This window comes from Asterias amurensis, chromosome 11, assembly GCF_032118995.1.
Source record: "Asterias amurensis chromosome 11, ASM3211899v1".
Lineage (NCBI taxonomy): Eukaryota > Metazoa > Echinodermata > Asteroidea > Forcipulatida > Asteriidae > Asterias > Asterias amurensis.
The window spans coordinates 9750059-9762142 of NC_092658.1; the positions used below are offsets into that span (position 1 = coordinate 9750059).

At 38.5% G+C, this 12084-nt stretch overlaps 3 protein-coding genes across 7 annotated transcripts in view; 2 read left to right on the forward strand and 1 right to left on the reverse strand.

Annotated features, from left to right (window-relative positions):
• The window catches only part of LOC139944038 (small G protein signaling modulator 3 homolog), a 45514-nt gene extending 38138 nt beyond the window's left edge, over window positions 1-7376 (forward strand). For all 4 annotated transcript variants that reach the window (XM_071940984.1, XM_071940985.1, XM_071940986.1 and 1 more), the window contains 2 exons: window positions 729-930; window positions 1229-7376. In XM_071940984.1, coding sequence (XP_071797085.1) covers window positions 729-930; window positions 1229-1300 — 274 coding nt within the window. In that variant the 3' untranslated portion in view covers window positions 1301-7376. The remainder of the gene's footprint in view (window positions 1-728; window positions 931-1228) is intronic.
• Window positions 7377-7997: 621 nt separating this feature from the next.
• Window positions 7998-9030, reverse strand: LOC139944039 (histone H1.1-like). The gene has a single exon (XM_071940988.1). The coding sequence runs from the start codon at window positions 8956-8958 to the stop codon at window positions 8356-8358; it is 603 nt and encodes a 200-aa protein (XP_071797089.1). The 5' UTR covers window positions 8959-9030; the 3' UTR covers window positions 7998-8355.
• A 141-nt stretch (window positions 9031-9171) lies between these two features.
• The window catches only part of LOC139943814 (cytochrome c oxidase assembly protein COX19-like), a 63260-nt gene continuing 60347 nt past the window's right edge, over window positions 9172-12084 (forward strand). For both annotated transcript variants that reach the window (XM_071940640.1, XM_071940641.1), the window contains exons 1-2: window positions 9172-9315; window positions 11496-11663. The gene's annotated coding sequence lies outside the window, so the exon portion shown is untranslated. The remainder of the gene's footprint in view (window positions 9316-11495; window positions 11664-12084) is intronic.

Below are 12084 nucleotides of genomic sequence, written 5' to 3' on the forward strand. Positions count from 1 at the left end.
TGTTCGTCCTAATCTCTGTCATATTTGTGTCATGGCCGAGTGGTCTTGTTCAAAAGGACCCAAGCTCATGTGTGGTCAGCAGCAGAGTGTGGGTTTGAATCATAGAGTTATATATAAGAACTAGAGGGCGCACTGGTGATGCTTCTTGCACAAACGCGACGGGACCGCAACGAGACACGCGCGCCATCATGTACGCGCGTTGAATACAAAGTACACGTTGGAGTTTGTTTTTATTGAACGCTGACGCGATGCTGTTTTGTCAACTTACAAAATGGCCGCACAAACACACACTAAGCAATGCCTGTTTGTACAACTTAGAAAATGGCCGCCTGCGAGCATACCGGGGCGGGTATGTAGGCCAGTGCGCCCTCTAGTTCTTATATATAACTCTATGGTTTGAATCCAGATCATGTTACTTGTGCCCTTGGAGCTAGGCACGCAAAGGCGCTGGACACGTTTGGTAATTGTCAAATAGCATTGTTTCACTTGGTGTATCTCAACATATGTATAAAGTAACAGCTGTGAAAATTTTGACTCAATTGGTCATCTAAGTTGCAAGAGAATAATGAAAGAAAAAACACCCTTGTTGCACAAATTTGTGTCATTTTAGATGCCTAGTAAATATGTATATGTTATATGTTTGTATTTAGCGCTATAAACACTTTGATGGATTTGTTCGCTTTGTACGTTATTGTTATCATTATACCTTGCTGATTTCAATCTTACAGTGAGCAAGTGCTACATCTTTGGCTGGAGTGTCTGTGTTCCTGCGAGGGCATCATTGAGAAGTGGTATCACCCTTGGTCCTTCCTGCGCAGCCCCGGCTGGGTACAGATCAAGTGCGAGCTCCGTGTCCTGTCTAGATTTGCTTTCAACCTGTCCCAGGATTGGGAGATTCCGATTGCCAAGGCCAGTAAACCACGAATCGGGGTAAGTCGCCTGGCGGAACTTGCTGATAAATCTCAAAGCAAGTCTCGGTTAACCGTGTGCAACATGTGATTGCTATCAGAATTAGTTTGTACATAGTTCGCCATATGGGGGGACAGAATCTCCGAGGGACAATTACTCCTGATACACCGACACATTAATCCGGATCTTGCAGGTTCAAATTTACCCAGTCAATTTCCTTTGTGGTTTAGTCATCATCATCATTTAGCGGTCACAATTAAGATAACGTTGGTTAAGTACATGAAATAAAAATCTTGCCGTTTTTTTGATGTCTAAACAGAGGCCCACCACCTTGAAAGATAGCGTCCAAGACATGCTCATCAAGCACCACCTCTTCAGCTGGGACCTCTGACGGAACTTACAACCGCGAGTCTGTAGTCAATCCTACAGCAGTGAACCATGCTGTAGTAAACCCTACAAAAGTGAACCATGCTGTAGTCAACCGTAGTAAACCCTACAGCTGTCAACCCTGCTGCAGCAAACCCTGCAACAGTGAACCCTGCTATAGTAAACCCTACAGTAGTGAAGTAAACCCTACAGTAGTGAACCCTGTTGTAGTAAACCTGCAGTAGTAAACCTGCAGCAGTTAGCCATACATGTACAACAGTAAACCCTGCTGCAGTAAACCCTACAACAGTAAACCCTGCTGCAGTAAACCCTACAGCAGTAAACCCTGCTGCAGTAAACCCTGCTGCAGTAAACCCTACAACAGTAAACCCTGCTGCAGTAAACCCTACAGCAGTAAACCCTGCTGCAGTAAACCCTACAACAGTAAACCCTGCTGCAGTAAACCCTACAGCAATAAACCCTACTACAGTAAACCCTGCTGCAGTAAACCCTACAGCATTTACTATGAGGTCAACAATCCACAAGGTCATTGAAGTGAGGCATCGTTTTGTCTGCATGAATTTATAAATAATTGTATCATATTTGAGCGTTCATTTAATGTTGGACTTGAACAAGCTTCCAGTATTCCTTTTGAGCAAATCTCTCACTGCTTTTGAGTTTGAACCTGCAGAGGAATATGACCCTTGAGATTTGGAATGGTTTGTGTTCATGAACAAATAGCAGTGCATTCTGAGCAATATGACTGCCCCTTTTTGTAGTGTTTAACTAAGGAATTATTACAAGGGGATAATTTTTCAAAGGCCATGTCACTCAGGGAAATTTTTACAAGCAACTTGGAGGCAACCAACTGCACTGCATGCACAAGGAGCACTGCGGTAGATACATTCTTGATACATTCTTGATAGCTGTAACTCAGTATCACCAGGAAAACAATATGAAAACTGAAATGTGAAATGAATTGTTAAAGTAGGATTTGAAACTCTGATGGTGGAAGTAAAAAATAAGAGAGGTTTGCGGTAACACCATGTGAAATAGTATTAGAACATGTGGTTAAATTGAATGAATTTTCTTCCTAGTGATTGCCTGGAACTGGCTTCCTGCAAACTGCCCCATGTGACATGGTCTTTACTCAGAAACCAATGCTATACTTTGGTTATCAGTCAAAACAGTTGGTTCTGGCCATAGAGGGCGCGCTGGCCTTGACGCAGCCCCGGCATGCGCGCATGCGGCCATTTTCTAAGTTGACAAAACAGCATCGCACAGTGTGTGTTTGTGCAGCCATTTTGTAAGTTGACAAAACAGCATTGCGTTGTGTTCAATAAACAAAAGTTCCATCGTTTACTTCATATTCATATTCACAGAATGGGCGCATGTGTCTCCTTGCGGTCCCGTTGCAAGCAACACCACCAGTGCGCCCTCTAGTTCTTATATATAACTCCACAGTTCTGGCTGATTGATTGACAAGGATCCATGGTTTATATATATCAGCTCTTTGAAGACATCATTATTTATTAAGATTTTTTGTTGTACGATTTTGCAATATAAGGTTGTATCCGAACTGGCGGCTTTGTCTACGACTGTTGCAAAAACCTATACCTCAATGCATGGTGATGCGGCAATCCAATCGAAGCCACAGCAATAGCTGCCAATTCAGAGACTTCACAAGTTTTTGCTATCCTTCTTTAAGGGATGGAATATATAATATTTGAAGACTGGAGAAAAAAAGTTTACTTTTGTGCTTTGTAAATATGTAAATAGTAAAGGTAGATACTTCATCAGATATGGTTTAGTTATTTAAAATAATATAAAACAAATGCATACTTACTGAATATTCACTATGTACAGTAGTAGTATAAATGGCGTGGTTATACTAGGGTTGATTGACATAATTATATATTCATAACCTCTATAATTATTCATGACAGAGAAAGGCCGAGTTCAAATCAAGTGACTTGGTCAATATGAAAAGAAACATTTCAGGGTTTTACTTAACTGTTTTAATTCACCAATTAACTCACAATGGGAGTCTTTGGAACGCTAGGTGGCAGCAGACTTACCAGGTAAATTTCCATTGTTTAGGTAGTTCATAGCATGCGCACTTTACAGAGAACAATGGATTTTACCTGGTAAGTCTGCTGCCACTACGCAACCAAAAAGTCTCCCATTGACTGTGTTTCAGCCAAAACCAGAATACAGAACTATTATAAAACAGTTAAGTTACTTACAAGTTTGTCATTGTGTGGGAAAGGCAAAAAACTCATACCAAATAACTAACATAGTGAGCTACTTGTGGCCAGAGACAAACTATGGTTGGGAATCTAATGTAAATAGACTTTTCAACACCTTGATAGACTGTTACATGAGCGAGCAGAACAACGTTTCTTCAGAATGATGGGATCTTGGATCTATATATGTGAAAATCCATGACAAAATGGATTTAGTAATAATAATAACAACCATTAAAGGGGCTGTGTTGTCATGATTAAAGCAGGGTTATGGCTGCACACAGAAGTAAGGACCCTCTCCCAGTACCTGCATGCGCATGCCCTCCCTCCATATCAAATCTATGGAAAGTGTGTGGGCGCGTGCAGGAACTGGGTGAGATTTCAGAATTCTTTGTACAGCCACAGGCCTGTGTTGATCATGACCACACAGCCCCTTTAAAGGGCAAAATTTGTACAACATTCTCTACACTGGAAGGACACAGTTGATTGAATAAGTATTTAAGAAAAACACAAATGTTACTTTTGCATTGATATGTTCTTTGTAGTTGTTTACTTCTTAATTATTTGGAGTAGTATCTCTTTTTTCAACATGTTTTGCAGTTATAGACCGTGCAAGTGTCACAGACATTACTTTAATGCATGAAGGAAACAAATTGGCACTTTGACGAGTCCAAATGTTTAAATAAGGCTCGAGACTCACAGTCTATTCTCAAATGCTCAAACGCTCAACTTTGTAGAGTTCCTCTGAAGGTTATGTTTTGTACTGTAAGGTACTGTAAGTAACAAACAGTCTGGTAAAAGAGACTATTCAAATTTCACTTGTACTTGGATATTTAAGATAAACAGCAGAGTAAATCTGCTTAGAGATGCTGTAGACAAATGAAAGTGAATTATTCAGATTTTGAAACGGATATTTACGTGAAAGAAAAAAGGCAATTACATTTGTCATCAAAGATTAATCAGAAAAGGTGTCTATGTTTATGGGAAAACAGGAAGCATGTATGTATTGCTGGTTGGTGTTGAACTATTTATTTCATGAGAAAATAGAAACTGTTGCAAACTGCTTACCAACAAAAAGGACCTATACATCGACCTTTCAAATAGTTAAGCACAACAAAATTATGCTTACCATAATAGAGTTACCAGCTAAACTACAATGTGGCATGTACAATTTGTGACTGGTATCCTGCTCATTTCTGCTAAGCAAGCAATTGTTCAGCCATATTTTCTGCTTTAACATCTCTTTGAAATTTTGCCCATGCTAGAAATACATTTACTTTAACCCAGAGCACACCAATGTTGTTTATTTCCTTGATGCAAAACTTCACTTTATTTATTTAGGGATTTTGTGAAACAATTGAAAAAATTCATTTCACCACAGAATTAAAAACGTTTTTCACCTTGAAACAAAACTGAAGTGCATTATTTAAAAAGGAAAATAATTAGTATTTTGACAATGTTATTTAAGTTACCATCTTTCATGTTAGTACATTTAAAATACTTGATCTAGTATTTAGGCACAATGTTAGTAGAGCTTGAACACAAGTTTCAATGATGTTTCTCTAAAACTAGATAATTAGAACATGTAGGCCTGCACAATTCTAGGGTAAGGGCAAAGGGAGGTTTCTCTAAGCATTGGAACGTTTTATCAGACTTTGGAGGAGTACAGATGTTATAGATCTGTTTGCAAGTACCCATTGTGCAAGCAATGACTGTTGAATGAGGTGTTGCTTTGCTACTAAGATGGTGCCTTGAGGAATTTAAGGTCTTGGCCCGATTTCTTAGAGCTGCTTATAAGCACACAAAGTAGCTAAGCAGAATAGGTAACCAGCCAAAATACCATTTACATTTTCTGACTTGCATCCTGCTCATTTTTGCTTAGCGTACAATTGTTGAGCAATATTTTCTGCTTAATGACAGTGGACACTATTGGTAATTGTCAAAGACCAGTCTTCTCACTTGGTGTATCTAAATATATGCATAAAATAACAAACCTGTGAAAATTTTAGCTCAATTGGTCGTCGAAGTTTCGAGATATGAATGAAATAAAAAACACCCTTGTCACACAAAGTTGTGTGCTTTCAGATGCTTGATTTTGAGACCCTCAAATTCTAAACTTGAGGTCTCGAAATCAAATTTTTCTTTCATGAAAACTACATCACTTCAGAGGGAGCCGTTTCTCACAATGTTTTATACCATCAACCTCTCCCCATTACTCGACACAAAGTAAGGTTTTATGCTAATAATTACCAATAGTAAAGACACTGGACACTATTTGCAATGTCAAAGACCAGTCTTCTCGCTTGGTGAATCTCAACATATACATAAAACGACAAACCTGTGAACATTTGAGCTTGATTGGTCGTCGGAGTTGCGAGATAACCATGAAAGAAAAAAGGTTTTACGCTGATAGTTATTTTGAGTAATTACCAATAGTGTCCACTGCCTTTAAAGTACACCACAGGTATATGTGTACTATACTCTTAACTTCCAAACTTTGACAATTGTTAACTTCCAAATTCTAATAATTTATCTGTTTTTCTGCATCACCCAGAAATTCATTTGTGTAATTTGTTTGATCTACTTAATTTGGATAATTGTGAACTAATGTGCAATGTTTAAAAATTCACACAGCTGTTTATTTTGGTGGGATTTTTTTTGTATAAAATTGTGTTCAATGTATCGTACAAAGTATGTTTTAATTTCTATTTTTGTTTAAAGGATTTGTTTATTTAGAATTCCCCAGAATAAACCGGATTTGCTCACACACTATTTGTGTATTATATCATATCTTCTTGCAACCTACACTTTTATGTTTTTTTTTTTTTTTTAGTTCTTATTTTAGCACTTTATCTATGGGCATCGTCAAGCACTTATTGTGTTTAAGAGGAGTATGCTAGTTTGGTTTTCTTATTAAAAAAACAAAACATTTATAAGATGATGCTTTAAATATAGTTTATTGCTAACTATCAATCAATCTTTTTAAAGATAAAAATTTATCCTACTGTTTAAAGCAGTGTACCAAAACTATCCCCAAATCATAAAAAGCCGCCCTTCGGTTTTGTTTCATTTTTAAGTTGAACTGTGGATTCTACAGCTTTGTTCAAGCTCATTTCATTTCACGTAACATGGGGAAGTGTATTTTTAAGTCTTTTTTTTTAAAGAACAGGGATATAATAACAAGTTTTGTGAAGCAGAAAAATCACAGGCAAATCACTCTGTGAAAACATAGGATTTGAACTGCCTGAACGTGCACATCCGGTTGTCCTGGTGGTAAGACATCTGCTTTAGCAAAGGTCTTGGGTTAGAATCCCTCCTGAGCAATTGCCTACAGGTATTTTTCTACAAATTTAACACTTTTTCTTATCTAGAATAGTATATGTATATGTTACTACCTATATGAGAGATTATTTTGTTGCAATTTGTGTTCATTTAACTTAAAAACATGCGAATAATATTTTTTAGTCCAAAGATATGCCTTATTATCAAAGTGTACTAATTCTGTGTTTCTTTTGTGACATTGTTTTGGGGATATTGTAAAGATTTTATTGAAACTAACTTCAGCTACTGGTCAATTCCAACTTATCTGAAATAGAATATTACTAATTATATGCGCGTTTCACCATAAACATGTTCCAAAATGGCACATTACACTAAGAGTCCTTTGAGTTGTACATGGCAGTACAAGAATGTAATTAACATTTCTCTATTTATTATCACTTGGCCGAGTTTAATTAATTAATCCAATAATTTACATGGTACTTTAGTTTAGTGAGCAAAACATGTACTTGTATTCTAATAAAATGTCTAGTACTTGGTTGTGAGTATTTGGTTGTACTTGAGTGACATTATTGAGCAGTTTGTTTTGAGTATAGTTCATCTATTCTTAGTGAATGTTCTTCACATTAGTCTGAGACAAAGATCAATGTTGAGGGAGCATGTTAAAGCACTTACGTAATGTTGCCCCTCAATAACCCCTTTAAATTATGCTTCAAGAGGCTTCTAAGCTTTATTGTGGAAAGGTATTCTCAGCACGAGAGAATTCGGGGTTGAGAGTCATTACTAACGAAAAAGTCTGAAACTTGGATATAAATTCAAAGGTTCATTGAAATGATGCCATTTCTACTGTTTGGTAAACCCCTGGGGTTACAGATTCCAATGAGCTTTTGGAAACAGTATCCAAAGCACTTTCTTTCTTGTGGAAACAAATATTGTCTGATTTTTGTCACCAGGCCGACATAAAAAGTCTTAATTCAGCCAAAAGTCAGAACAATCTCATCCCCGAGGAGTAGATCAATTTTGTTTTTCTGGGGAGAGAAAAAAACCATCCACCCTTTCCTTCACTGGACATACTTCAGAAATAACTTGAAAACACCTCCCCGATTTGTATGTAAATGTTGCTTTGAACTATTTTTTTTTTTTCTGTTGTTTTTTAATGTCTCTTTTCTCTTTATTATTTTGTATAAACAAATACTTTAAATAATATGTAATGGGGGGGGGGGGGTCAAGTACCATTCAAATGTGAAGGCCACGGATTTAAAGTTGAAAAGGGCCTTACTGGGGAGGGGATTTGTTCAAATAAGTAATTCAAAACAATAAGGGGATTATTAGACACAAACGACTGTAAAATTTAGCTCTTGTCAGACTTGTTCAAAAATTTCCTCTGTACAGACATGCTTTCATAAAAGTCGGTAAATTTTGGGAGATGTACACAATGTATCTGATTATTAAAAACACAACACAAATATTACACAGTAAAAACAGTCTTGGTAATCATCTCTTTTTGAATATGTGGGGGCTCTATGGCTAGAGCCCGAGTTGTGAATCGAGTTGTTCACTTGGCCGAGCCTCTCTTGGCTTTCTTAGGCGACTTCTTCACAGATTTCTTCTTCTTCTTCTCCACCTTCTTGGCGGGGGTCTTGACTCGCTTCTCAGGCTTGACCTTCTTGATTTTCTTAGCTGCTTTCGGTGGAGACTCTTTCTTTGACTCTCTCTCTTTCTGCGCTTTCTTCATCCTCTTGGCAATTCGCTGAGCCTCCTTTTCGGTCTTCTGAGACTTGGCCATCTTAGCTTGTTCAGAGTCCTTCTGTCTGCGGGTCTTTTCTGCAGCTTTGTCTGTCATTGTTGAGTTCACCTTGAAAGAGCCGCTTGCACCAACCCCTTTAACTTGGATGAAGTCTCCGGAGGCCACGCCCCTCTTTAAGGCGCTGCGAATGTAAGTGGGTTTTTCTAAGCCAAAGTTCATGGACAGATATTTTTTGATGGCCTGAAGTGAAGCCCCATTACGGGCGTCGTAGGTAGCGTTGATAGCCTCCTCAACCATGTCCTTGATTTTCGGCTTAGGAGTTGAGCTCGTTTTTGATGGTCTTCTCTTTCTCTTAGCCGGGGCTTTCTCTTGCTTTTCTTCGACAGCGGGTTGTACATCGTCGTCAGACATTTTTAGCAAGGAAACGCTAGTCAAAGAATGAGTTAGAAATCAGGTATGCGCTAACACTACAACCGATGTCGTTCAACGCAATAGAGTTGCAGGCTATTTAGAGCACACGCGCATATATAGCTCCGTTGCGTACGTACGAGAAATCACCCAATTATGTGGACACATGTCGGGTGGTTACCATTGACACGTAGTGTATAAGTCGGTTCTGTGCTTTCGGCGATCAAAACCATGCAATTAACTACACTTTTAAACGGTTTCCTGCCACAATTTTGATATCACACAAATCTGTAGCTCATACTGTACCAGCTTGTACCCATTAAAAACCTATTATGATGATTTAGAGGGGCAAAATTTAAGGTAAGGCAAAAAGTTTATTTCAATTAATGACGTAACTTTTATTGCGGATGTCCCAAAACTGATATATCCTGCGACGTACGGATACGGCGACCGTCCCAGACGAAAATTTGGGATATTAGCTGTTTGAGAAAACATAAGCATTGTCTTCTCGCTGCAGGTAAAACCTGTGAATAACCCGTTCAAAAAAAATTATGAAGAACACTCTGGTTAAACCATGGATACTCATGGTTGAACGTGCGTTGATCACGCATGCAGTCTCCGTACCGAACACTAAGCAGAGTGAATGCTAGTTGTGCGATGAACTCAAATTCAACGTCACCACATGAATTGATGGGGGTTGTCATGATAATGTATCCCTGTAAAGTATAGGCCTACGAGTGTACATAATGAGTACATTAAAGCATGGAGCAAAAGGAAAAGCAAAACGCATTATGCACACACACCCACTTTGGACAGGTCGTGCATGTTATATAACAACCCCAGACCACTAGTCTACCTTATTTTAGTCTAGCTTATTTTCTCCAGCTATTATCACTAGTTTTCTTTGATTGGAGGAAAGAGTGCATAAAATGACTTTTCAATTCAAGCATTCCCCTTTAGTGCAAACATCTTTACATTCCCTACAGGCGTAGCAATAACAGTAATGTACATGTACATCGTGCACGAATTCCCAGACCCACATGTACAGGTATGTATTGCATTGCACTATGGACAAATAACCCGAAGCCATAATAATTATTCAATATTATTATTTATAATTTTTCCCCTACACGTACCATGCTAATTAATTGACACACGAGGCGTGCTACTCATCATGTAGCAATGGTATGCGAGGGGGTTGCCTCAACCTGTTCTAGCTGCATAAAATAATGCAAATTGATTGACGAGTTTATATAAATAGCGCCCTCCGTTGGCCAAAGCTTGATCTCAGGAGGGGTGGGGTTCTACCACCAGAATACAACCACCACTACCAGGCAGACTGTGTGCTACTTTTAAGGCATTTATTATTTTTAAACTAATTACACTAATTTGTGTTGTATGTTTAATACGGAATTGTTTATATTGTTTGATATTACTGTGTGATCGACTGATAACACATGCCAGGGGCATGTGGCTTTTCAGAGTCGAGGGGCTGGGTTTTTTCACTGTGAGAGGAAGGGGCCTACAAGTTCAGTGAATTGTAAAGAAATTAGGTTTTTTTTTTCAAGTCCATGTTTCCGTACTACTTTTGTAAACAAACAAATAGTGCTTTTACGAGGTGTCAGCAAAAGAAGAAAAAAATTAATCCAGGAAAACCAGTTAATGACCGCTTTTTCTAAACTTCCGGGTGGATTGACCCGCATCTGTGTCAGGCTGACTCCGGAAAGTGGTTTAAAAATGTCCAAGTCCATGTTTTACGTACAGGGGTGGATTTCACAAAGGTAGTCCTAACTTAGGACTAGTCCTAAGCAATGCTAAGAGATAGGGCCACTCCTAAGTTAGGATGAGTTACTGGTCCTAACTTAGGACTAGTTCTATCTCGTAGCATTGCCTATGGACTAGTCCGAAGTTAGGACTACCTTTGTGAAATCCACCCCTGCTGCTTTTGTAAACAATAATAAATGATGCTTTAAAAGGTGTCTGCTAATAAAAAAACTACCTAATTTTTATTGCATGAAAACCAGTTGTTAATTAATTACGGCACCTAAAATGTCCGGGTTACATAAGGAGTCTAGGTCAGGCTGATTCCGGAAATTTGTTAAACAACAGGATTTTTACTACAGATTTTGCTTCATTTTGACACATACTCTGGGCCATTCTAATTACCATTCGTGGGTCAAACCCCGGTGGGGTCAATTTTGACCTGGATGTGTTCCGAGCGCACGACATGACGTTTTGGTATTTTGGTTGGTAACCGTTTTACCTGGTTAACATACCAATTGTTTTGTGAATAGCTCTTAATATGCGCACAATCTTTTAACTAGGACACAAGGAATGTTTGGGACAAATGATTACCTGCATGCAAAGCCAATGTGTTTAACTCCTTTGTGCAGTGCAGAACACATGTTTTGCTTACATAATACTCCAGCACAAAAAAATAAACACTTCTATAGTTGACACTTCGGGACACTCTCCGCGCACTCTCCTCGCGGTCGCCATGATTGGTAATTTTAACTCGGCAGTTTGTGTTCTTTGTGAAGGTGTTGTCCGGAGACTGGACCTGGATACTTTGGTCTGCCAGAAGAAAAATTTAATGTTTCTTTGTAAAACTGAAGTAACTGTCACACGGAGAGTGGTGTGGAGGTGGATAGATAAGCGCCTGTCGTCCCGGAGCCATAAAATATAGTCGCGATCCTGGCAGTATTAAGGTAAGAAACAATATGTTGTATCTTTTAAAAAGTTAGGAGAACACGGTGAAAATTTGACATAAATAGGGAGAACGTCGTCATATAAATGAGAGTTCAGTCACGGGTTCAAATCAAGTCAAATCATCGTTATTGAAAAATTGAATTGGATTTACGATGTCAGTTTTCATTAATAAGTTTATTATTTGGATTGTTAAACCTTAAGTGTGTTGGATTCAGCGTATAGTTGACGTCAATCTCTAAGTTCATGTTGTTGAGCCCTTGTAAAACTGACTATTTTTAATTTACCGCCAACCATCGAGACCACTCAACTTCAACGCTTAGTTCGCCGTGTAGAGCAACTATTGATATAGCAGGCTATCTGCACAAGAATTAATTATACGTATTGCCTTTTATTGTTTGTGAGACTTGTGTTGGATTCCGA

Excerpts from the sequence above, each read along its gene's own strand:
- LOC139944039 (XM_071940988.1), bottom strand. The coding sequence starts at position 8,958 with ATGTCTGACGACGATGTACAACCCGCTGTCGAAGAAAAGCAAGAGAAA.